A 27649-nucleotide genomic window follows, 5' to 3' on the forward strand; every position below is an offset into this window, starting at 1 on the left:
CAAAAAAAAACAAGTCCCCTTTCTTACCAAGAGGAAGTTTGTAATTCAAATAAACTACAAATGGTTCATGACTACTATATACCAATAAGAAGTTCTGCAATTTTTTTCCTTTTCAGTTAAATGCTCTGAAAGAAAAATACTTTAATTTTATTGTCAGATTCTTATTTTGGTTAACACTGTTTCCAAACTATTATTGTCTCTACCATTCCCATTGGGGCTAATGGGGTGGAAATGCAATTCTCTCCTGCACCATACAGTACAAGTTACAATAAATGTTAAGAAAAGTTTGGTTCTAAGGTTATTTCATACACTTGGACATTGAGATGATCTTCTACTTGGACAAGAGACTATCAGAAAGGAAGAGTAAAGAAATTCCTTCATGGCATTTTAGGAAAGTCAATACAGAACATCACAGTTATTCTGTGGAAAAGTTACCCTTCTCCCAAAAAATAGTTTGAGAAATTTCCCACGAACAGATTAAACAGTAGTAGTTTAGCTAAAATTTCTTTCCGTTCACTTACTGAATGGGTATTGATGATTTCTTCAATGGAGATGTATATGACAGGTTTGCTGAGGGTTACCATATCAGAGTACTCATCAATATTGAATTTCTCCTCTGGCTCAGGAACATCACATGCTGTCTGAAAAAAATTCCTAAGAAAGTAGTAAGATGAGAAAGATAGGTTAAATAATTATACAATAAGAAAAACATGTTTTAGCTAACTGTAGAGAATTGGAATAAGCTTCTTGTTTGAAATGCAAGCTATATGAAGATTTCTGCTACAATCTATTAATGCTGCATAGGAATGCCAAGGTACAAATCCTAAGTAGCATGTCACAATGTAAATAGGAGTGCTTACCTGTCTCTACAGAGACAAGCAGGTTTATTTCTTCAAAATAAGATTTTTCCCTTTCAGCTACAAAGTTGTAAGCAAGAATTATTTGGCACCTTTTTTAAGTTGTTCTGAGGGATCTAGTCTAGAATCTGGATTAAAAGTAATCCTCCAGAAGATATAAAGGAAAGATGCTTTGCATAAATGGTTACCCTCATTGTACGAAAGCAGCTCATAATTTTGACAAAGTTTAAGAGCAGTAATTAAATCTCATGCACACTAATACAGGCTGTCTGAATGATACAGGGCTGAATGATACAGGGCAGTCAGATTTATTAAATTTAAAACATTTAAAATCCCTGCATCACTCCACTGCAATGTTTAACTGTTTGGTGCTCAGGAACACTGTGCAAAATATAAGGATATCTGGCAAGATTATGGGATTGTTACAGTGTAAGAATACTATGGGAAAATACACAAAAGATGTTAACACAAAGTGTTACTATGACTATACCACTATCTATATCTAGACAGACAGAAGCCATCCAGTGTTTCAGAAGCAGGAAACAGTTTCTCAGCATTTTTATTGATAACTAAGAAAAGTATTGCAGAGATAATGGAAAAATCTCTCATCTCACACTTAGTAACAGAGCAGATTCTAACCCTCTCAGGTTATCATCCTCCTTGGAGACATATCACCAATTTTCAGCAAAAAGTTAATTTAATGAGACATGGGATTCTTCTTTTTGTAAAGATCAGAGCCAAATTAAACACAATGAGCAGGTCTTCCTCCTCTTTGTTTTTGTTATTAATTAATAAAATGACTAAACTGCTTTAGTATCCTTGCTCACGTATGGCCTCTAAATGAAGGTTATAAGAGTAGTCCTCATAAAAAAGATGTTTTCTTTTTCATACAGAAGAGACGCTTCTAAAAGGAATAATTAATGTACATTTGAAATGTTCTGCTGTCTCATCATAACCACCCAAAAGAGCTACAAGGTAAAGAGCATAAATTTCAAACAACTTCCTTGCAAGACAGAAGGTCTGGATTTTCCCGAGACACTTTTTAGCAAAATATTTAAATTGTAATTTCCTACAATTGTTTCTCTCAGCTGAGATGGCTTAAAGTTAAAAGACAGCTCTTCCTGGCTGGAAATAGTTTACATTTACAAAGGAGTAATCTCAGCCACCAGACTGAAAAACGATCAGCTGTTCTACTTACTTAAAGCAAGCATTAGTGCGTGTTATACAATGAAATGCTCCATTAGACTCTCATAGGAATTTTTATTGCAAAATGAAGTATTTGGATGACTGAATACTGCTGAGCAATACTAAAATTACTTGCTAAACAATAGTACTGAACTGGAAATACAGCACATTATTTTCCCATTACAGAACAAGGCAGAGTGATTTCTATACGAAGGATTATTCATTGAATTATAGTCAGGTAAATAGAGTAGGTCTACCTTATCCACCCCCAAACAGTTTACATTGAATAAACATTTGCATGAGGTTTTCACACCTGAACTTCTGATACGTCTGTGACAGGTAAGTGTTCATAGATGAAAGATGCGCACTCTCTCCTTCAAAGAGTTTGTTAGAAGCAGCGTGCTGAAGGACTTTCGCCACACACCCTAAATTCCTCCTCTGGTCAGAGTGTATCTGGCCTCCAGCTGTCATGTCAATTATATCAAAACCATCAGGAGCAACAATGGCCGGGTTCATGTAGCGATAGTATAGGAGGTTTCCAACAATCTATAGGAGAAATACTTTGAGAATTTTTTTCTTCCCTGATGTACACTTTATTACATTCTTAGAAAGCCCAAAGACTCCACATTTCCTGGTTTAGATTTTAATAAATCATTAACTAAGAGGTGGTAGAGAGCAATCTGTACAAACAACTTCTGAGTAAGTATTATCTAGTTAGCTAACTGGAAAAGTCTAGTGATCCCACAGAGATAAAAAAAGATGTTATTTAGTAATGGGCACTTACACCAGGAGTATATTTATAACAACTCGTTTAAAAGACAAAAACAAACCAACCCCCCCCCCCCAATACAGGAAAAGAGTGCCATCTCCCTCTAAGATTTCTCATTTCATCAGAATTTTGGCCAGGTCTAATTTTTAAAAATCACATTTTAAAAAAAATGTTTAAATATCTGAAATTTTGGATGCATATATCAAGTTATAATAAATCCTGTACTCATTCAAATAAGATTTCCATTACTATCCTATTTCAGCTGAATCAGAAATACTGAGGATAGACATTTGTAAAATTTGTACTTTCTATCCAACCTAAAAGCAGGAAGTGCAGAGAATTTTTTTTTTTTAAAGTTTACATATTATTTAACTTCAAAAATAAGAGGTTCCATTCTCTTTGAGCTGGCTGTAATGTTTATCCCAAACTTCTAGCCCATCCCAAATATTTTAGTAACGATTTTTTTTTTAAATTAAAGTGGCCTATCTGATAAATTCTACGTTTATCCATTAGAACTGGGCAGGAAACAGTTTTCCTGTCCTGTGAATATTTGGGAATTCAGAAGATTTGGCCATTCAGCACTGTGATGAAACTGAGAACTTTTGCAGTTTTTTTTCGAGGGAAAAAAACAGGATGGGCAGTAGAGAGAGACCAACCAGGCCGAAACCAGTCAATGACCCAAGGATCAGGTCACTCACATGGGATGCGGGAAATCTGGATTCATGTTCCTACTCTGCCCAATCTAGAACAGGGACTTGAACCAGGGTCTCCCAAAACCCAGGTGAAGGCCTTAGACACTGGGCTATTGGCTGGTTTTCAGAAACTGCCTCTTCTGTTATATAAGAGTACCAGGTACTAAGCTGACCCAAGAGTTGAATTTCTGTGGGTGAGAAGTGAAGTGAAGGACTCCTGACCTCTAGTACTTACTTCCTTTGCTAGTTTGCCATAGCTCATGCCCAGTCACTCAATGAAATGTTTGGCTTTTGAATTTAAGGGTTTTCAAATGATGAGCTGTGCTGGTCAGCCGGCAGGGTAGAGGTGCCTTGTGGTGGAATCAGTTCACTACCCATTTAAGCGTAGTTGTCAGAGAAGTTTTAAAATGATGTAAATTTATAGCGACCCCCCAGGCACTATGGTGATGGGCACCAAAGAAATTCTTGTAAACAATGTTTATTGTAAACAATATTAGCTGTATTGTTTATTATTACATAAAAGCAGAATAAACTTCACTGCGGAGATTAAAATTCTCAAAATGGCTCCAGACAAGAATTGTAACACAAAAATAATGTCTTTTGAAGGATACTAAAAAAATCCTCAAAGTAATTCTGGATCCATTACAATTTAATTTTTTAAAATGCAACACAGATATTGGCAACTGTACTGAGATGTAAATATATCTAATTAAAGCAAGATGTAAGACCTGAAGTTATGTGGCAGGCACACAGAATGACTTCACATTGCCTTCTGCAGAATACAATGGTTCTGATAGATTAAGGGAAGGGCACTGTGCCAGGAACATTCTGCATCATTTGACAGCACACACGCTCCAGTCTAGACAAATGTCACATTCTCACAACATTTATAAGCATCTTAAACAAGTGTAGTGGATGGATTAATTCATCGTTTGCTCTTTTAACTCTGCCCAATTGTATTTATAGTATTAAAAAACATTTGAAGTAATTTGTGTTAAGTGTTCTAATTTCACCTTAGCAGAGTTAAAATTGCAAAACCAGAGTCATATTCTTCACGGAAGATCAGTATTGAAGCAAAATCATGCAATCAATTATTCCTAGCTTCCTGCAAAGTACCAGTGAGCTGATTTTCAATGGTGCTGGCCCACTGACTTCTATACGTGCTACAGATGCTCTGCAACATTGACTATATTTTCCAAGTCAGGCCATATTAACACATGGAATTCCTTTCATCTTCACCCCCAGAAGTTTCTGTAAATACAAGTGTTAACAATTCTGTAGAAAGCTTATATGCAATAAATCTTGCTTTTGGCATAAGCAGAAAGAACAAGCTGCTAACAGATCACCTCACAAATCTACCTTTAATAGTTCATCTTCTGTTGCATCTGGGAATTTCTCATGGAGCGAATTCTTCAGAACTTTGGCTATATACCTCATTCCATAACTACATATAGAACAGATGAAAAAGGAAAATAATGGAAAGACTTGGATGAAACAAACAAATCATTCCATTCAATCAAGATACTGCATTTTCACAGACTAACCACTTACACACAAAACAAGATGATAATGAAAAAAAATAAGGATTTATATTACAGATGCTCACTAGGTTTTATATCATATTTTGAATATGTGATATGGAAGAACTCTTCCCTCTGTTGGAGAATTGCTATTATAAAAGGCATGTACCACAGATAATATCAAGGCAGTACAGATGGCTGTTTATACTGAATCCTGCATCAAATGTTATTGTACAAATGAACTGAAGTTATGAGACTTATAATTTGACACTTACGGCATCATACTGAGCGATGAGAATATGGACACAAGGACTTTATCAGTTACTGTTCTCAAGCTTTGAATGGAGGACTCCAGTCTATTTACCACTTCCGGATGTTCTAATGCTTGTTCTGTTGTTACATCGTATGGCAATTTACTGCAAACGCAAGAGAGGTATTTACTGGGCTAAACTAAACTGTGTACTATGAAATTACAAACAACATTAATTAAAAACTAAATTTGTTTAATGCTATACAGTCTCAACTACTTATTTCATGTATATTTCAGAGAACACATAAAATCAAGTGACTTAATAAAAAAATAATTTGAAGAATTGGTTTTTAACAGAAACAAAAACCCCACCAATATTATCAGTTCATTTTTTTAAAAATGAAAAACAAAAAACAAACAAAAAAACCATGGAAGTGATATGAACTGTCTTCTTCCAGATACAAAGAGGAAAACATCTACAGTAACTCCTCACTTAACGTTGTAGTTGTGTTCCTGAAAAATGCAACTTTATGCAAAACAATGTTAAGTGAATCCAATTTCCCCATAAGAATCAATGTAAATGGGGCTGGGTGGTTAGGTTCCAGGGAATTTTTTTTGCCAGACAAGAGACATTATTTACATATACAGTATAAATTTTAAAGAATTTTAAACAGTTTAATATTGTACACAGCAATGAATAATTGTGAAGCTTGGTTGAGGTGGGTGGAATATTTCCCAGGGAATGCCTTGCAGCTAAATGATGAACTAGCAATCGGCTGAGCCCTCCAGGGATAATACGCTGTGGTTAACGTAGCCTTACACTCTACAAGGCAGCATGGACTGAGGCAGGAGGGAGGAAAAACAATGGATGCAAGAGCTGCAAACTCTTCCCTGCAAAAACTGAACATGATGAACCCACGCTATCCAGGTGGAGCGCACCACTCCCTCCTCCTGACAGCACATGCATGGCTGCACAGGTGCTGACTTTCTAAAGTGCATGACAGACAGAAAGGGGGACGTACGTACGTGCATTACCCCTTTAAGTACGTTGCCCTTTTAAGCGGATCAGCCACTTCAGACAGGACGCAACAGCTTCCAGCCAGCTCCCTCCTTTCTGTCCCTCTCCTCCGCTTTGTGGAAAAGGGGCACAGCGGGGGGAGCAGGAGCAGGGGGAATTTAGGGGAGCTGATGGTGAGGGCTGCCGCCCCCCCGGTTCTAATCCCCACAAGGAGGGGCTGGTCTTCCAGAGAATCCTGCAAGCAGTGGACAAAGCAGGCAGCTGCCAAACAATGTTATAAGGGAGCACTGCGCAACTTTAAACGCGCTTGTTCCCTAATAGATCAGCAACTTAACAACAAAACAACGTTAACTGGGACAATGTGGTTAAGTGAGGAGTTACTGTATTATTATTCTAGTGTGAGGGTTCTTATGTACTAGTTCAGGGGTCGGCAACCTTTCAGAAGTGGTGTGCCGAGTTTTCACTTATTCACTTTAGCTTAAGGTTTCGTATGCCGGTAATATATTTTAATGTTTTTTAGAAGGTCTCTCTCTAAGTCTATATTATATAACTAAACTATTGTATGTAAAGTAAACAAGGTTTTCAAAATGTTTAAGAAGCTTAATTTAAAATTAAATTAAAATACCGGTACTAATCTTACGCCGCCGGCCCACTCATCCCACTGCCAGCCTGGGGTTCCGTTCACCTAGTTTGGCAGCGGGCTGAGTGGGGCTTGTGGGACCCCAGCTGGTAAGGGGCTGGCGGCTGGGACCCCAGACCAGGGGTGCAGGTGGGAATGTGAAGAGGGGGTGCAGGGTGCTCAGGGTGGGAGTGGGGATGTGGGAAGATGCAAGAGTCAGGGCATGGGGTGGGGGGTGCAAGAATCAGAACAGGGGCTGGCGGTGTGTGAGGGGGTGCAGGAGTCAGGGTGCGGGATGGCTGGGTATGTGTGGGGGTGCAGAAGTCAGGGCTGGGTGTGTGGAAGGGGTGCAGGGGGTCAGGGCAGAGGGCTGAGTGTGTGGAGAGGGTGCAGGGTGTGTGTGTGTGTGTGTGTGTGTGTGTGGGGCCTCAGGGGTCAGATCAGAGGGTTGGGGTGCTCAGCAAGGGCTGGGGTGCTCCCAGCACCCTGCTATGAGCGGCTCACAGCAGAGGGCTGGAGAGGATATGCCCGATTTCACCCCCCTTTCCCCAGGGCCCCGTCTGACCCCACCTCTTCTCTGCCTCCTCCCCGGAGCAGCGAGCACACTGTGGCTCCGCTCCCCCTCCCCCTCCCAAGGGCGATCAGCTGATTGGCGCAGGGAAGGAGGGGCAGGAAAGCACCACACTGGGGGAAGAAGTGGGGGAGGGTGGAGCTTGGCTGCTGGCAGGACCAAGCTTCTGCCTTCTGCCCCCGCAGGAGAGAGCGGTGGGCGGAGGGGCTGAGTGGGGCCGGGACCCCGGCAGGCAGCAGCGTGCCATTAAAAATCGGCTCGTGTGCCGCAGGTTGCCAACCCCTGTACTAGGTTGTGTGCTGAGAGGAAGGATAGTCCAGAGGTCAGGGCATTAGCTTAGAAGTTGGGAGACCTGGTTCAGTTCCCTGCTCAGTCACAGACTTCCCTTGTGACCTTGGGCAAGTCAGTCTCTCTGTGCCTCAGTTCCCCACGTGTAAAATCCTCATGGGGTGTTGTGAGGTGCTCATATATTACAGTGATGGGGTACTTAAGATAGAGAAGTGTTATAAGTTAGTCCATCATTGGGGTTCCAATCCTTCAGTCAGAACGGCAAGCACTGGCTCTCTGTGCCATTGCAAAGCTCCGTTGGAAGTCAATGAGGCTCTGTAATGGTGCTGAGGTCCATGCTAGCAGATTTGATAGCAGGTTCTGGGCGTAAATTTATAAGCTACTTCATGGAGGAATCTACTATGCTATAAAATAACAGTACTAATAAGAATTACACCTCAGCAAAAAGATCTCATTATATTACAGTGAACTGGAGTATCACAAGCATACACCCAGATGCATCTTCATGGTTGCTTGTGGAAGAGAAGAAAAAGCTTCACCCAATGACAAAAGGATCTGACATGAGGAATCACTCAAATATTAACCGAATGAAGATGAACTATTCTATTTTTTCCACTTACCTGGCCTCTCCAGTCTGCATTTCCAACTGGTTTACCCATGCCTTGTACACTTCCACAGCGCTGGTGTTGATGAGGAGGGATTTGTCATCCATGATTTCCTTCACCACTGGGGCCAACAGCTGACGCAGCGTGTTCTGTCCACGAGCACCTCGATTAAAGCTGACAACCATCTTAATGACAGTAGGGTTTCCAGTGACTATATCCTGTATCTGGTCTACTTTGGAACTGCATTAAAAACAAAACAGTCTTTAACTGTACTGTAACCAATTTTCAGTTGTTTTTTTAATATACAAGTTTGAAAGGTTAGAAAAATCGACAAGTTCCTAACTGGTTCTGTATTGATTAAAATCAATGTAGCCCTCCAATTTATGGATTTTTATATCAACATAGAAATAGCTTTTATAGATAAATCACTAATCCATGAAACATAATAAAGATTAAAATATAGAAGTGGCCCTGACATAATGACTGACAGGAATTCATAATAATTCCAATTAGTACCATATTTACTGTATATACTCGATCATAAGCCGGTTTGTTTATAAGCCAACCCCCCGCCCCGCTCAAGATGGATAAGTAAAAATGGAAATTTTTTATGACCCGTTCATAAACCAACCCTATAATTCAGGGGTCAGCAAACTTTGGCTCCCAGGCCATCAGGATAAGCCACTGGTGGGCTGAGACGATTTGTTTACCTCGAGTGTCCGCAGGCATGGAGGTAAACCTAAGTAAAGAAAGTGTCCCGGCCTGCCAGAGGCTTACCCTGATGGGCCGGGACAGCAACTGGTGGGGAAATTTGGGGTTGGGAGGAGAAGCTAGGGGTCAAGGGAGTAACCGCTGTGACCACCCCCCACATGACCCCACCCCTAGCCCGGGATCCCCAGACTCTCCCCATCCCATCCCTTCCCACCTTAGCTGGGGCAGGCCAGGGGAGGATGCCTCTGGCCTGGATGGAGCTGCTCCGGCAGGCTGCCTGCCAGCCCCGGAGCTGCAGCAGCTTTGGAGGCTGTGAGGAGAGCTGTGTGGCAAGAAGCAGAGACACTCTGACCCCGCTTCTTCCCTTCTGGCTCTGCTGGTTGTGCTGCCTCTCCTTGCTCCCTCCGTTGCGGGGGAGGGGCTGTCCCCCACCTCTCCCTCTCTATACCTGTTCATAAGCCGACCCCCTTCTCTGATGCTTCCCTTTTTTACTAAAAAAATTCAGCTTATGAAGGAGTACATACGGTAAGTCCAGTTCTGGGAACAATTTAAGCACATGCCTTCAGTGTTTTGCTAATATGGGCCTTACTGATTACAATCTATCACAGGATGATCCCTCTGCTTACGACACATTTACAAATTACATTTGTGAAGAAAAATAAAAGCTCTGAAACTCAACTGCATATTCAAACAAAAAGTAGGAACAAAGAAGCCAAAATAGTTGTACTTTTAGTACCCCTCTACCCCGATATAATGTGACCCGATATAACACGAATTCGGACATAACGTGGTAAAGCAGCACTCCGGGGGGAGGGGGGGGCAGGGCTGCGCATTCCAGCGGATCAAAGCAAGTTCGATATAACGCAGTTTCACCTGTAACATGGTAAGATTTTTTTGGCTCCCGAGGACAGTGTTATATTGGGATAGAAGTGTACATGCAAGTATTTACCTTCAAGATTAAGTAAAAATTTAAGATTACGCAGACTTTGCTTCTCTACCAGAGAGAGACAGCCTCCCTGAATCTAAGGTATAAAACATTTATAACCTTCTCAGTCAATTTATTAAGTTCCACTGATATAAGACTTTAATTTCCCCACTGACAAATAAAAATATGATTCGACATCAAATGAAAAGCAAGTTTAAGAATGCAGTTCAAAGAAAATGTCAAAGTCTAACAGATAGGATATCTTCAGAGGAATGGAGGGTTCTATTCAATGTACATACTTTATCTCCTCTTCTAGAGCAGTTTTAAAGAGCTTGAGAAGCAGGTATTCTTCTCGCTGATTGGAAGCATAGTTGTACAGAGTAAAAATGACTGTATCCATGAACTTTGTTGACTTGTTCTGAGGCATCTGGAAAATCAGCTTAGCCAGATACATGGGATTAGTCTAGGAAAGAAACATTATGGAGGATGATTTGTATATTGCTAAAATGATAAGTTGTCCCACTACCTGCACAAGCCTTAAGGAGCCTTCTCACCTTTGAGTGGACACGTATAAAACTTTCATTAACACTAATGAAAGTTATGTTTGCATGGTTAAGGCTATACCTTCTCATAGCTGTCACTATTAAAAGTTTCACATTTACGCTTTTGGCCTAACTTTAATGCAGCATTCACTATACTGAGCATTAGGCTATTGTAACACTAAACCTGGGAAATAATGTGAATGCCAGTGGTAGTTGGTACTTGCAAATGACAATTGTAAGTATTTTAATGGCTACCTCCCTAAGTTCTGTACTCCATGCACTACCTCCACAAATGGAAAGCCAAGTGAAGCCAGTACTAAATATTTATCTCTCCAGTCCTTATTATGATACTTGTATGTTTTTTTAAAAAAATACAAAACAACCTACCTGAAATATACCCTAAACTTAACTTCCTTTGAGTTAAAAGGTCACTTGGGGGGAGGGGGAGAGTTAGACATACATCTCTCCCCCTCCCCACACAAATGAAAGTGGGGTAGGGAAACAATCTTTCCCTATACAAATAAGCCTTCTAAAGAAACTTACCCAAAGTCAGACTGATAGAAGACAAATACACAAAAACAGACATTACATAATAAAATGTCAATCATGCAGTAGCTTTTTTCCCCTACACACAATACACAGAAAGTAATTTCAGTATTTTTAAACTTGAAAGATAATGTGGAAGAAAATGATTTTTCCTACTCAGATTTGAACTATGCATCCAAACTGACTTGACAGGATGGAGGTGGAGGGAGAAAAGGAAAAGACATAAAACCAAGCAGGCCTAAAAGAGTTGGGAATTTAAAATAATTTCAATGAAGGGAACAGCAACGAATTATCTCTTGCACAATTTAAGGCCAAAACAGCTGTTTTCTATTGGGGAAACAAATGTAAACTATGCAGTATTAATTGTCAAGCCTGTTTAAAATCAAGCATCCAGCAACAAAACTTGCTGGCTGTGCTCAGCTGTGGTCTGTAGTAACTGTATTTACTGTACACTACATCTGCAAAGAAATCTCTCCTCATTCTCATTAGAACAAGAAATGAACACTTTAAAGTTTTTCTTAACACAAGCCATTTGGGGGCAAATTAATCCCCACATTAGGACTTACCTGCAAAAGGTAAAACAAGTGTTGATAGGCTTCCAGCTGTTTTCTCCTCTCTTTGCTCAAACCTTTGATGCCCTGTTTGTCACCTGTCACCATCTCTTCCACCTGATTTTTGCTTTTTTTGTTTAGCTTCTTGCTGTGCAGTACCACATCCTACAGACACAAGTGAGCCATTATATATATTCACACAGAAATATAAAGTAATATGGTACACTGCCATTTCTCCATCATCTTAAATAGGATGTTTCTACATTGGTCTATTTATTAAAAAATGTTAATGTCAACTCCTTTTTATATTGAGGCCCAATATAGCACATTAACTAGACAATACTGTTCATGACTACATCACTTTATTCATGATGAGAGTTTTATTTAGATTTATAAAAAGGCAAAACATCAAGCTCTGAGTGCCATCTCACATCAGTTAAAATTCAAAAGAAAAATATATTAGACTGTCTAAACACACAGTCCCTACTCTTAACTCCCATGCTCAATCAAATCTGGCTCCAAAACATAAGTTTTGGCATGTCAGCAACAACCCAGTGTAATCCTATCATCGCATCCCCTTCCCAAGCAGTGGGAAAAATTTACTGCTGGATAGAATTTCAGTGTGGACTAAATGATAATTGTCAGGGTACCTCAAGCTCACATACAGGCTTCTGACAACTAACAAGAGCAAACTCTTTACAATGAGTTTTAAAATTGGAAGTCATATTTGTTCTATTGTTAGAAAGCTGCTTAAAAACCATAAAGAATGACCTCATGCTTTTGGGTAATACTGCTGCCCATGTCTATCATCATAAAAACACCTGGTATTCAGTGAGATGTGAAGTAACATGGTACAGGAACTAACCGACTCCTACTTTTGCTCCCCATTGCAGCACTGATACTTTAAGAAAAGCTAACTGGCAGGCAATAAAGTGGAAGAACAGAAAGAAGCAACCATGTGCCATTAACTATTCCAAAGAACAGCAGTGCTCAATGATTTAAGACCATTCCTAGGTCAATTCTCACCAAAAGCTCTTTCTACAGTACAGCTACTTCTTACATAGGTTTTATTGACTGTGGTTCATCTTGGCATACGCTAAACAAGAAAAAAGGCAACTGTTTCACTCCCCAGGAACATCCTAACTGATCCTGCATTCCTTCAGCACACAAACCTCCACTGCCTTCAGTGCATTCTACAGAAATAGTTTGAACGAAGCCTGCTCACCTGTAGAGAGATCCTGTTCTTCACTAGCAGCCCAATCTTTATATCCATCAAGTTCAAGTCTTTCTCCAGCTGTTGATTGGATCGGATTTTTGTAACCACCTCCTCCCTTAACCTTGTTACTTCTAGTTCTTCCTGAAAGTCTAAGTCACTTTGGTCCAGGAGGTAAGCAAATTTGCGCAAGACGTTCAAGGGTGGATTTTCAGCACCAACTGCAGTTAAAGGTAAATGAGCTCATATTAGATATTTTATTTGCTTGGTCTGACATGCACAGACACAGAATACCTTTACATTTATAAATATCAATGTTTAAAATTCTTTTGTACATAGTGACATCTATGGTCAGAATGCCAAACTGCAGAAAGGAGTTTGTCATTGAGAGCAAGAGTAGAATATTTTGTGTAACCAGAACTATGTGTAGTAGTTCTATATAAATGTATTAACCGTTTAACAAATGTTAGTATCATGATTTCACTTAACTGCTTCTGAAGAGCCAAAAATGCAAGACTCAGGTATTAGAAATCACAACTGAACACTCTTATTCTAAAAATTGTTTCCCCACCAGTTTACATTCAAATGTTTATCACCAGCACTTACTTAATGTTCTGTAGTCATCCCTAGCTTTGTTTGCCCTAAGAAATGCTTGTATTTTCACAATTTCTTCATTCTGGAAAAGACCAAGACTAAACACTTTAGAAAGCATTGAACAGGAAACCTCAAATTACAGGTCATGTTCTATGAAGAGAGATAATGAATACTATAGACATCTACCAAACACTGGTATAATTAGAAAAAGTTTTAATGTCTTTACAGTTATAATGTATTCTGGGAGAACCTACAGTATCTGTAATTTCAAGAAATACATGCATTACTACTACATTAGTTCTCTTCTCAAAAGGGGATGGGGTGGAGAAATGCCTTACGTGATCCTTGAAATACTGCAGCCGTTTCTTGTATGCCTTCCTCGCTAGCCACATTTTGACCCATGACTGAATCTAAAAGTCAAATAAAAACTTAAGAGGAATTGTAGGAGAACTAAGAAAAACTAATTTTATTTGGCTCTTTTAAAAAATGAGGTTAGATGCTTGACTGACCCACCAGTTGCATAGCACACAACTTCAGCAAAGTCAATGGAGTCACATGCACAGCTGACGAGATGATTGGGCTCTGTGATCTAATGGCCAGAACACTGGACTAGCCAGTGGGACTGGGACTCAGGAGACCTGGGTTTGATTCCTGGCTTTGCCACCGGTCTGTTGGGTGCCCCTGGCCAAGTCACATTCAACTCTCTGAGCCTTTGTTTAATAAAATAAATAAATAAATAATAATTGGAGATATACCAATCTCCTAGAACTGGAAGGGACCTTGAAAGGTCATTGAGTCCAGTCCCCTGCCTTCACTAGCAGGACCAATTTTTGCCCCAGATCCCTAAGTGGCCCCCTCAAGGATTGAACTCACAACCCTGGGTTTAGCAGGCCAATGCTGAAACCACTGAGCTATCCCTCGCCCCAGGATATAAAATGGAGATAATGACATGACCTCCTTTTTGCAAATAATCATACTTGACAGCCTCTGGCTTTTAATGGAAGACTCATGGTATTAATCGAAACGCAGTTTTCTTGAATTACTAGCTGCTGTCAGAACTTTGAGCCTGCCATGTAATGCCCAGCGGAATACGAACACTTGCAGTTTTACTGCAGCAGCCCCTCTCCCTAGATTCCTTGGGCTTTCAAGTGTTTGGATTCCCCCAACAAGCAGGAAACGTCATTATCCATAGAGCAAACCCTAATTCCGCTCATCATAGTTGGAAGTTTACCTTGACAATAACAGCAACATTGCCTTGAAGCACCCGCAACCTGTCAGTGTAGCTTTTCCTTTGTTTATATCCCTTCCAGGAAGCCTATTTTAAAAAGCAAGTTAGTAGTGTGACCATTAGTTTCACTATGCATATACTTGGAAAATCAAGTTTGTAGATCTTGTTCCACAGAGAAATTGCTGTTTAATTTAAAGGTGATGAGAAAACGTGACTGAGGCACATCTGTACTTTACATCCTTTTACAAGCCCTCATCCACTCCTGTGGCATCAACAGTCACCTCTGTGCTGATGACTCGTAAATCCACCACTCCATTCCTGACCCAGGACGTCAGCCTCGGTGTCACTCAGGCCTGAAACCTCTCAGTCCAGTGCTCCGCATGCTATTTTTGATTTCAGACTGTAAGCCTGCACCTCTAGGCAGTTTCCAAATCTTGTCTCCTCTTGTTCCATGGTGTCACAGAGCTGCCCTATCCTCTGTCTATACTAGTATAACTTTGTCCAGGCCCTTCATCACCAGTCTTGACTACTGTAACCTCCTTCCCTTTCTGGCCTTCCTGGCATCCATTGTCAGACTCTCAGGCCCATTCAAAACCTAGTTAAGACCTTTTTGCCTTTTCTGATCACACCACCCTCAAATTTTTTCATCTGGCTCCCAGTTCTCTATCCCATCAAACACCAGTGCTGGTCCCTGCCTTTAAAAACCCTGCCAATCTAGTTCCTCCCTCCTTACCCACCCATCTTATTGTGTTGCCCGTTTTACCAATGATGCCAACCTCTCTCATCCGCCTGTCTGCTTCTCACAAGCCATTTGGACTTCACTTCTCCTAACACTCCAATAGCCATTGTTATTGGGATGCCCACAGGAAGTTGACATCTGGCTAGGGATATAGCCAGTGGGGACTTGCAACATTTATCTTATGTTGCTTGTGTAAACACATGTTTTATTACCAGTTCCTACATCCTCCATCTAGTTTCTAAGGATAGCTACACATACTTGCTGAATCTGGTCTTGGAGGATTCCTTCCCAAAGAGCTCGCAATTTTTTGTACTGGGTCTGTAAAGTATCTTAATAAAGCCTTTGACATCACCATAACATATTTTACTAATAATCTGAAGTAGTAGCAAAAATAAGTTTTAATTCATTGCAGTATGTACCCATTCTAGAAAAAACAATTTTTTAAAAACTGAACTTTAATGCTAAAAAATTCAAGCTTATTGAGCAAGTCTACTATTATAGTATATGCAGGAATAGTGTAAAAATATGTAAAACCACAAAGTGTACACAAAAGCATCATTGCTGGCCTATCAAGATGTGCATGATACTTATGATCTGTAAAAACCAAAAGTAAGTTTCCTTTGTACCCCTTTCAGAGTACTGCGCATTAAGCAAATCCAAGTAATACTCTTGGAATCAGGCAAAGTTGTTAACGTTGCCTCTCCCTATTCAATTATACGAGCATTCGCTTCGTAAAGCGGAAGCAAACTGCTTCTGACTGGGGGAGGGCAGAGAAAGGAATGCATTTCCTGAGTGAACCATGCCTTGGCAGAGAACTAGAGCTTCAATTACCTTCCATCCTCCTACTCTTTTCTCGCACTCCCATTTGAACATGCTCAGGAAGAAGCCAGTGGTAAGAATCACTGGGCTTCTCCAACTGGCCTGTTATATACTACAGTTATACATGATCTATAGCCATTGTAAACTGGAGTTTTGTCAGTTTAAACACAAAGCATTTCTTTCACAGAGCGCACGGACCTGTTTTTGTACAACAATTCAGTTCTGTAAATAACAAATGCCACAAGAAGTCCTTTCTGCAAAAGAAGGTAGGAAGATGATACACACCCAAAGGTCATACAGTGTCATATGTAAAAAGCTACCAACACCCAGAAGAAGTGACTGTGTCTTTATATTACACAGCAATACCTGTATTTTGATCACAGATGGTTCCTGTTTTTGGAGGAATCCTTTTCTCTCCTCATAACTTTTTCTGACTAGGAATCCCCTTGCTAGGGCTTGCAGCTGAAGAATCAGGTTTTCATTAGCGAACCACAGCTGCTCTCGATTGTAATCTGCTGTAACTTGCCCAACAATAGTCTGGTAAGAGATCATGTAAAAAGTGTTTAATAAGCAATGAAGCAAAGCGGAAGGCAAACCATTTCAGAATTTGGATTCCATTCTCTCCATCCATCCCCATTATGAAAACCCCTTCAATTTACTCCCCACATGTTTAACCACTCACAGAACTGAGAACCACAATATTATTACTATCATTTGTTTAAAGGAGGACTGAACTCCCTTCAGACCACATCATCAATAAGCTGAAAGGACAGGTTTTAGCCATTACAAAGCTTTTCATACCAGGGGGCAGAGGTCTTTGCTTTTGCAATACTACCAATCCCTATTAACTCAAGAGCGAGAAGCCCGGAGTCTAAAAATGGAACCCATACATCTGTGTGAAAATGCTTTTTTTAGGATTTCTAAGTTTCAGAATGACGTGAAAATTTTTTTTTTCTGAAACCAGTCAGGATGTGAAGAATCCTGCTGCACAATTTTGGAATGGCCTACAAGTTTATCTACATTGGGATTTTAACCACTGATTTAGCTGAACCAGTGCAAACCGTTACCATGGATTCACTACATCAGTGTTTCAGTGCAAGCCACTTTTTACTGGGTAAGCCGCATTGGAGCAAGTCACTTTTTGCACTGGAGTAGCACATGTACAGTAGTGGTTTGCATAGGTACAGCTAAATGCAGTCTAGTAACATGTAACAGCACATATCAGTGTAGCAACTGATTCAAGAAAGCCTCTGATTCAAGAAAGCCTTTATGGATGTGGTTAAGGGCTTTCCTTATTTGGGGGCCCATGTAGAGTACAATATGCAACACAGTACTATAACTGACCAAGCATGATTACATAGACTTGGAAGATTATTCAAAAAGCAGATTTAAGGGTACTTATGATTGTATGATATGGGCCAAAGTGAGGTGCTTCTGAGTTGTCAGCCCCCTTCTAAGGGTTTGAATAAATTAAGGCCTGGTCTACACTAAGAAGAGGTGTCGAACTAGGGTACGCAAATTCAGCTACGTGAATAGCGTAGCTGAATTCGAAGTACCCTAGTTCGACCTACTCACCCGTCCAGACGCGGCGGGGTCGAACTCCGCGGCTCCCCCGTCCACTCCGCCACTGCCATTTGCAGTGGAGGAGTACCGGAGTCGACCGCAGCGCTTCCGGAGTTCGAACTATCGCGTCTAGATCAGACGCGATAGTTCGAACTCCGAGAAGTTGAACTCACCGTGTCGACCTGGAAGGTAAGTGTAAACCTACCCTAAGATTAAGTTCTACTGTATTTGGGGAAATGAACAGCCTAAACCAAAGTCCAATTAGATAATTCTCTCTCTTTTCCTTTGTACTTTTAAGGCCCTAAAAATCTTGACATAACCACTTCCTTTGTATCCAACAGTGTTAAACCACTCACTTCTGTGTTTATGTTGCAGTTGCAGCAACAAGGAGTCCTGTGGCACCTTATAGACTAACAGACGTTTTGGAGCATGAGCTTTCGTGGATGAATACCCACTTCATCGGATGCATGTAGTGGAAATTTCCAGGTGTGTGTGTGTGTGTGCGCGCGTGTGCGCACGTACACACACCCACCCACCCACCGCCCCTGGAAATATATATAAGCAAGAAGCAGGCTAGAGATAACGAGGTTAGTTCAATCAGGGAGGATGAGGCCCTCTTCTAGCAGTTGCATGCAGTCATGTTGAGCATGTTAGCACTCTACCTGTATTTCTTCACTGGTTAGCCAAGAAGTTTTTGGTATAAACCCTTCAGGCGGAACAAAGGTACTCTCTCCAGTTTCCACATTATAATAATAATCATATCTATTCTTCATTATAAGTTTGAGCCATGGACCTTCACTAGAATCTAAAAGCAATATATGTATACCGTTAGTTTACATTTAGGAGCCTTAATACATTTATAAAAAGTTGTCTCCCTTTCCCCTCCACCTCTCCTCCCTGCCAAAGAATGTTTTCAATTATTTTACATATATGAAAAAGTCAGAACAATTATTGATCTACCCTAAACTAGGAAAATGTTGCAAAAATATCCTGCTATATTAAAAATGGCTCAGTTCCAATGGTGTGGACAACAGTGAGGAACATAGTAGAGACTGGCCACCGGCTGGAATGGGCATTTTCAAGAACTTTGTTATCCATCTCTACTCAGAGTTGACCTAGTCAACATGGTATTTAAAATGCTGGCAGCAGTCAGTCTATATACTAAGGCTTCTACCATTGCTAACACTGGTGGATATGAAGCAGTGTTAGCAATGACTGGAAGCTTTTGCAGCATCTCAGGTATAGGTTGGACCTTATAGGCTCATAATATATGCCACAGGGCACGTAGGTTATCATTCTTCTGAGCACCATCAGTTTTGGTAAACACAAAAATAAGACTACATGCTGACAGAGACAGGGAGAGCCTTGAGTAAGTTTCTCTATGGACTGTGCCAAGGTTACTCCCGGGGAAATTCTGTGCCACACCAATGAACTCCCGACACCCGGAATCCCACCCCACGGTATAAGTGCTGGAACTAGGGGTGCTGGGATTGCTGCTGCACCCCCTGGCTTGAAGCGGTTTCCATCATATACAAGGGTTTAGAGTTTGCTTCATTGGCTCTTAGCACCCCCTCTTTACAAATTATTTTAGCACCTCTGCCCCATGGCACCCCAACCAGCTGTACTCAGACACCCACCCCACCAAACTCCACTCCCCCAGCACCCAGACTCCCCTACTCAGCCCCCTCACATCAAGACCCGCCCACCAACCCTTCACCTAGACCCCCCTGCAGAGTCCCATTGCCCCTACACACGTGCATCCAGATCTCCCACTGAGTTGCCCACACCCAGATTGTCCCACACAGAACCCTCTCACCACACACCAGGATCCACCCCACACGAAGTCCCTCCACACTTGGATCCTGCCAGATTGAGCCTGCCTGCTCCCACCTGGTGTGTCTGGCACAGAGGGGCAGGGCCCCAGGGTATTTATGGGTTAGGCTGTGTCAGGGTTGGGTGTAGCCTCACCACTGCATCCATGACCTGGACGGATGGTGGGGGGCTGCAGGGTGATCTCTCACCTCCGCACAGCCTGTGCTCCCCACTGCCATCCTGGAGCCTCCATGTTTATTTATTGATAAATAAAATTTGAAGAATTTGAAAATAGTGTGTGCAGAATTTTATTTTTTTTGGCATAAAATTCTCTCAGGAGTATAAGGGAGGGATGGGAGGGATAGCTCAGTGGTTTGAGCATTGGCCTGCTAAACCCAGGGTTGTGACTTCAATCCTTGAGGGGGCCGATCTGGGGCAAAAATTGGTCCTGCTAGGGAAGGCAGGGGCTGGACTTGATGACCTTTCAAGGTCCCTTCCAGTTCTAGGGGATTGGTATATCTCCAATTATTACCTTTATGATGAGAAAGACAACTGTACAAAATACCACCCATAAATTGTCTTATATGCTAAAATAAGCATGTCTGTGCTGGAAAAAGGCATTGTTACACATGTTAAACTAGACTTACTGTTCGGAATAAAAGACTGTTTCTCATTTAAAGCCATCAGCTGGTCATGCTTAACATGAATACCCAGGACTAGCTGACACTACTTTAAATGTTAGTCCTCCTTTACACTGAGGACCAGATTCTGACCCCAGCTGCAGCTCCTGTACAGTGCTCTGGTATTGCATAGGGGCCATAAAATGGGTTGCAATGGCCTTAGGAGTTCACCCAAACAGGAGCAGCATAGAGCTGACCTCGCAGTTGATGGTGTAAGGTTGTGCTGGGGGTGGGAAAAGGAGTAGAGCTGTTGGGCTCCATACTGTGGCCATTCTGGACTGTGGATTAGCCTATAGGCAGCTACGGAGACATTCAAAACTGGAGACTGAGACAGCCTTTGACAAAGCAGAGGGGGGGAAATAATCTCAAAGTTTCCTCCAACTCTCCCTTAATTTACAGAGAGAATTAAAGTTACAGTATATAAACACAAACATTTATATACATTTGCACCATATATAAACATTTTGCACTAATCCTTCAATGCCTTTACAGTACTGCAGAGATTTGGTTTTACCTTCTTTGGTTTTTAAATTCTTGGCTTCTAAAAGATTCTTGTAATAGGCTTCAGCACATTCTGGAACAACTCTTAAACCAAACTTAGGAGACTGCAATATATCCAGGACTGGTTGTGAATCGTGCTTTTCCAAACACTTGTTAATCATTGAGGTTCCAAGAGCCACTAAACAACAAAATTGCATTTCAACGTCAGGCATTTTATATTTTACATACACACAGATACAGTTGTACATTTCAGTGATCTAGAGAATGCACTTTCATGTTGGCGTTCTTGGAGATTATATACAGGATGTACCACCATCTCTTGTATCTTTTTACTATCTACTCTCTTAAGTGAGATATTTGTAAATGCAACTATTTCAGATAATAAACTCACCATGTACAATGCCAGTGCACCTTGTAGTCTGTACAATGTATACCACAATGCTGCAAAAATACCTTGCACAGCACTGGAAGTGTAGTTAGGAATAAGTTAATATTGATTGCGGAATCTGGGGACAAAGTCTGGCTGCTTTGGTGAAGCTAGTCATGCAGCACTATATAAGCCTAGCAGCTGTATGCAAGTGACTTTTTGCAAAATTTGTCATCTGAAATAAAATAAAAAATTTATACCCCATGAAGTGTCATTTTTCCATTGAATTTCAGCTATAGCAAAGCCTATAAAGATGGGAAGAGGTAGATTCACTCAAGCTTTCAAGTTTGTGACAGTTACAGACATATCAGTCCATGCTTCAATGTTTATCATGGCATTCCTACATAGTTAAATTAAAGATATATGCAAAGCAGCATGTGCGAGCAAATCTATTCCTGTGCTGCCACGTACATTAATGGCCTCTGAAATTTGGGTCAACATAATCTAGAGGAGAAATGAGTGATTGACATCAACTCCGCTGTTGCCTTCCACAATTTGTGCATTAGACTGAAGTGGCATATGCAATTTTCTTAACTTGCACATGTGTGCTGCTCAAAGCTGAAGTAGGATATTCCCCTCCCCTGACCTCTTTCCGCATACATATTGCTATCCCCAATAAAGCTGACGCAGGAGGGACTTGCAGTGTCCAAGCAACAACAGCCTACAGGATGGAGAAGATAATCCCCCAACAAGACATCTCCCCAAGTCAGCAAGTGAAAATCTGGTAAACTGAAAGACAGCTTTTTTGTAAGCTTGATACTAACTAACTAACAAAAGAGGTGGTGTCATAAGTAGTTAGTTAAGGGTTAAGTTCTACCTGTAAAGGGTTAACCCAGACCTGGTGAAACACCTGACCAAAGGACCAATCAGGGAAGAGAATTTGAAAATCCCAGAGAGCGGGAACTTGGGTCTCTGTGTTCTTGGTTCTGAGTTCTTAGCCGTCTGGACCTACACCAGACCAGACGCTTAACCAAGTCTGCTCATCTTTCTGAACTAATTTCTTCTATTCAAGCTAGTGAGTATTAAAAGAACTGGGTAATTGCATATAAGAATCCTGTGTCTGCAATTCTGTGTGTTTGCATTGATTATTCGTAATTTTGCCTGTATTGTTTGTACTGAGGAAAAGGGAGAAATTTCTCCAGGGATTAATAAGATTAGACCCTATGGATGTCTATCTTGGATTCATAGAGATTGTGTATTTTTTTTCTCTTCTTTCTTTTATTCTTTTAATAAACTCTTTTAAGTTCAGGACTTGGTTAAGTTCCTTACCTGTGGATTCAGGGGAAGGAAGCTAGGCGCCACTCTGTGGAGACAAGGATTGTCTCCAAGCAGAGAGAGAGCAGGAGAGGGAGGGGGGAAGTGGGCTGCTTCCCTGTGTGTAGAGATTCAAGGGGTTTGAATCTGGGTTCCCCAGGGGAAGCTTGGGGGACAGGCAGTGCGTCAGACACGTTAACCTGACTGGTGGCAGCGAGAAGGAATCCTACCCTAAGGGTTAGGGTGGGGGGAGAATACCTGCGGGTCCCCATCTTTGAACCCACAAGCTCAAAGTGGGGGTGAGATCCCAGGACATGGTGGCAGCGGAGTTTCGAATCCATTGTTAGAAGGAGTTTTTTCAGCTGGGCTACGCTGAGGGAAGCTATTCTCTTCTTCTAGAGCAGGAAAGCAACCTGAGAGAAGAGGTAGTTTACTAGTCTTCTGTTTCTAAGTGGTATTGTTAGAAGCAGTTCCAGCAGTTTGGCTGGAGGGAATTAAGTTTCCAGCAGGCTTTGGTGAAAGCAGTTTCTTTCGGGTGGCATAGAAAAGCACCTTGGAGGAAAAGAAAGTGTGTGCATTCCTTAGGTGGGGGAAGTGCCCTCACAGGTTGCAAGGAGGTGTGTCCCTCCTTTGTGTGATCAGGATTCCTTGGGTGGGGGGAGTGCTCCTCCGAGCTCATCCCGTCCAACAGGGAAAACAGGTTTGGCGAGGAGAGAAAGCTCCTGAAGCCATTTTTTTTTCCTGTGACTTTTGAAATGCAGAAGCCAGGAAGCCGAGATTTTCACTAGTCTTTTCTCACAGAGAGACAGAGAGTTTTTTAGATTTTCCCTGTTGCTCAGTACAGAACAATAGAGAGTTGCAACACACAATTTGCTATACACAGAATTAATTACCCTTTCTCTACTCAAGTTATCATAAACAGGGAGGGGGTGTCCAGCACCCCAAGGCACAGATATGACGGAAACAAGTGACCAACTAGAGCTTGCTCGATTGCAAATAAAAATCCTGGAAGCCAAAGAGAGAGAACACCAGATGGCCATGGCGGCCATGGAGGCAGACCAGAAAGCCAGAGAGGCAGACCACATCAGACAAATGGAATTAAGAGAGAAAGATCTGGAAATCCAGAGGCAGGCTCTGGAAGTAGAACAGGCTAAGCAGCATAATCCACCACCCCATCCACCTACTGATCACACTTTTCGGAAAAAATTTCCCGCCTACAAGGCAGGGGATGATGTTGAGGCCTTTTTAGAAAACTTTGAGAGGGCCTGTATTGGATACCATCTTCCTAAAGACCAATACATGATGGAGCTGAGGTCACAGCTCAGCGGACAATTATCCCTTGTGGCAGCTGAAATGCCTAAAGACCAGATGGACGACTTTCCACTGTTCCTAACCAAGGCCAGACTCAGAATGGGCATCACCCCTGATCACGCCCGTCAGCGTTTCAGAGCCCAGAAATGGAAACCAGAGATGTCATTTCCAGAGCACGCTGCTTACCTGGAAAGACACTATTTCTCCTGGATATCAGGATCCAAGGTTGAGGAGCTAGACGACCTACACCTCCTGATATTGATGGAGCAGTTCCTAGATGGTGTTCCTGAGAACATTAGACGCTACATCCAAGATGGTAAACCTAAAACTCTCACTGAGGCAGGAGAGATTGGAGCCAGATGGATGGCATCGGTAGACAACACGAAAGCTACTGCCAAAGGGAGCGAATCACACAAGGTACCCACCGAGACTAAACCTTACCATCGAGGGCCAATCAAGCCCACACCTACAACCCAAGCACAGTCACACCCTACCTCTTCTTCTACCTCACCAGTTTCCAGTAAACCAACACCACCCCGTGACCCATCAAGTGGGCGATGTTTTGGATGCAATGAACTGGGGCATATCAGAGCCAAATGCCCAAAGAACCTGAACCGGGTCCAACTCCTTGCACCTGCACACCAAGGAAACCCGGAAGTAGATATCTCTCAAATACCCATATGCTTTAGGGAAACTTTGAGAGTGGACGGAAAGGAAGTTATCGCATGGAGAGACACTGCAGCACATGTGTCAGCTATCCACCGAACCTTCGTGGACCCCAAATTCATCAACCCGAAAACCAAAGTGACAGTTCGCCCCTTCATGTCAAAACCTGTAACATTACCTACAGTGCGTTTACCTGTCCAGTACAAGGGCTGGTCAGGGACGTGGACTTTTGCTGTCTATGACAATTATTCTGTCCCCATGATACTGGGCAACCACTTGGCCCATCACGTTGAGCCGCCAGAAACAGAGGGAGTGGTTACACGCAGCCAAGCCAGACGAGCTGCTGCACCCATACCTGTTCCTGAGCCGTCCACCAAGACCCCGTCTGTGTTACCAGAGACCCAGACAGAGGTGGTGGAACCGGATCCCATGCCAACACCTACAGCAGCCATACTACATCCAGTCCCAGAACCAGAACTGGAAGAGCAACCAGCGCCAGCACCGGCGCCAGCGATTACAACTCCACCGCCAGAGGGCGACAACGGGCCTGGACTGGAAAAACCAGCACACAAGCCTACCCTAGAGGCTCAGCCGGAGCCTGAAATAACACCTCGTGGACCAGCGGAGAGCGGTTCACAGTCAACAGAAACAATCTCATCACCTACATCACTTCCAGAGGAACTGGTGTCTCCCGCCTCAAGGGAACAGTTCCAGACAGAGCAGGAAGCTGATGACAGCCTCAAGAAAGCATGGGCGGCGGCACGCAGCAACCCACCGCCTCTCAGCTCCACTAACCGATCCCGGTTCATTGTGGACCAAGGACTTTTATACAAGGAAAGTCTTTCTGGTGGACACCAGGAGGGCTGGCATCCTCAAAAACGGTTGCTAGTTCCGATGAAGTACCGGGAAAAGCTCTTAAGCTTAGCCCATGATCATCCCAGTGGCCATGCTGGGGTGAACCGAAGCAAAGACAGGTTGGGAAGGTCCTTCGACTGGGAGGGGATGGGCAAGGACGTTGCCAAGTATGTCCGGTCTTGTGAGGTATGCCAAAAGGTAGGGAAACCTCAAGACCAGGTCAAGGCCCCTCTCCAGCCACTTCCCATAATTGAGGTCCCATTTCAGCGAGTAGCTGTGGATATTATGGGTCCTTTCCCAAAAAAGACCCCCAGAGGAAAGCAGTACATACTGACTTTTGTGGACTTTGCTACCAGATGGCCGGAAGCAGTAGCTCTAGGCAACACCAGGGCTCAAACTGTGTGCCAGGCCTTAACTGACATTTTTACCAGGGTGGGTTGGCCCTTTGAGATTCTAACAGATTCGGGAACAAATTTCCTATCAGGGACCATGAAAGACCTGTGGGAAACTCATGGGGTGCATCATTTGGTTGCCACCCCGTACCACCACCAAACTAATGGCCTAGTGGAAAGGTTTAATGGAACATTGGGGGCCATGATCCGCAAATTCGTCAATGAACACTCCAATAATTGGGATCTAGTGTTACAACAGTTGCTGTTTGCCTACAGGGCTGTTCCACATCCCAGTTTAGGATTCTCACCATTCGAGCTGGTATATGGCCATGAGGTTAAGGGGCCATTACATCTGGTAAAGCAGCAATGGGAGGGGTTTACACCTCCTCCAGGGATTAACATTCTGGACTTTGTAAGCAACCTTCAAAACACCCTCCGGGACTCTTGGGCCCTTGCTCGAGAGAACTTAAGAGATGCTCAAGCAGAGCAAAAGGTCTGGTATGATCGACATGCCAAGGAGCGGGCCTTCAAGGTTGGAGACCAGGTCATGGTCTTGAAGGCGCAACAGGCCCATAAGATGGAAGCGTCCTGGGAAGGACCATACATGGTCCAGGAGCGCCTGGGAGCTGTTAACTACCTCATAACATTCCCTGATTCCTCTTTAAAGCCTAAAGTGTTTCATGTTAACTCTCTAAAGCCCTTTTATCCCAGAGAATTACAGGTCTGTCACTTTACAGTTCAGGAAGGAGATGACACCGAGTGGCCTGAAGGTGTCTACTACGAAGGTAAAAGAAATGGTGGTGTGGAAGAGGTGACCCTCACCACAACCCTGCAACGTCTGCAGCGTCAACAGATCAAGGAGCTGTGCACTCACTTCGCGCCCTTGTTCTCAGCCAACCCAGGACGGACTGAGCAAACCTGCCACTCCATTGACACAGGTAATGCTCACCCGATTAGGACCCCACCCTACAGGGTGTCACCTCATGCCAAAGTTGCTATTAAACAGGAGATTGACAACATGTTGGAGATGGGTATCATCCGCCCTTCTACCAGTGCATGGGCATCTCCAGTGGTTCTGGTTCCCAAACCAGATGGGGAAATACGCTTTTGTGTGGACTACCGTAAGCTCAATGCTGTAACTCGTCCAGACAACTATCCAATGCCACGCACTGATGAGCTATTGGAAAAGTTGGGACGTGCCCAGTTCATCTCTACCATTGATTTAACCAAGGGATACTGGCAGGTACCACTAGATGAACCCGCCAGGGAAAAATCTGCCTTCATCACCCATGCAGGGGTGTATGAGTTTACTGTGCTTCCATTCGGACTGCGGAATGCACCTGCCACCTTCCAAAGGCTGGTGGATGGTCTACTAGCAGGATTGGAAGACTGTGCAGTTGCATACCTCGATGATGTGGCCATTTTCTCTGATTCATGGCCTGAACACCTAGAACATTTAAAAATGGTTTTTGAGCGCATCAGGCAGGCAGGACTAACTGTTAAGGCCAAAAAGTGTCAAATAGGCCAAAACAGAGTGACTTACCTAGGACACCAGGTGGGTCAAGGAACCATCAACCCCCTACAGGCCAAGGTGCAGGCTATCCAACAGTGGCCTGTCCCAAGGTCAAAGAAACAGGTCCAATCCTTCTTAGGTTTGGCCGGATATTACAGGCGATTTGTACCACACTACAGCCAAATCGCTGCTCCACTAACTGATCTGACCAGGAAAACCCAGCCAAATGCAGTTAAGTGGACTGATGAGTGTCAGGAAGCCTTTATCCAGCTTAAGGCGATGCTCATGTCTGACCCTGTATTAAGGGCCCCGGACTTTGACAAACCCTTCCTAGTTACCACCGATGCATCTGAACGTGGGGTAGGAGCGGTACTAATGCAGGAAGGACCGGATCACAACTTCCATCCTGTCGTGTTTCTCAGCAAGAAGCTGT

General features: G+C 42.7%; 1 protein-coding gene across 3 annotated transcripts in view; it reads right to left on the reverse strand.

Moving 5' to 3' along the window:
• Positions 1–27649, reverse strand: part of IQGAP2 (IQ motif containing GTPase activating protein 2) — a 245345-nt gene that overhangs the window by 31666 nt on the left and 186030 nt on the right. For all 3 annotated transcript variants that reach the window (XM_045020504.1, XM_045020505.1, XM_045020506.1), the window contains 14 exons: positions 20812–20976; positions 18468–18610; positions 16609–16779; positions 14688–14771; positions 13795–13866; positions 13469–13538; positions 12875–13083; positions 11665–11814; positions 10310–10473; positions 8390–8614; positions 5299–5439; positions 4863–4947; positions 2356–2588; positions 522–654 (listed from right to left, as the gene is read on the reverse strand). In XM_045020504.1, coding sequence (XP_044876439.1) covers positions 522–654; positions 2356–2588; positions 4863–4947; positions 5299–5439; positions 8390–8614; positions 10310–10473; positions 11665–11814; positions 12875–13083; positions 13469–13538; positions 13795–13866; positions 14688–14771; positions 16609–16779; positions 18468–18610; positions 20812–20976 — 2045 coding nt within the window. The remainder of the gene's footprint in view (positions 1–521; positions 655–2355; positions 2589–4862; positions 4948–5298; positions 5440–8389; positions 8615–10309; positions 10474–11664; positions 11815–12874; positions 13084–13468; positions 13539–13794; positions 13867–14687; positions 14772–16608; positions 16780–18467; positions 18611–20811; positions 20977–27649) is intronic.

The sequence above is a fragment of the Mauremys mutica genome, chromosome 6 (genome assembly GCF_020497125.1).
Source record: "Mauremys mutica isolate MM-2020 ecotype Southern chromosome 6, ASM2049712v1, whole genome shotgun sequence".
Classification (NCBI taxonomy): Eukaryota; Metazoa; Chordata; order Testudines; family Geoemydidae; genus Mauremys; species Mauremys mutica.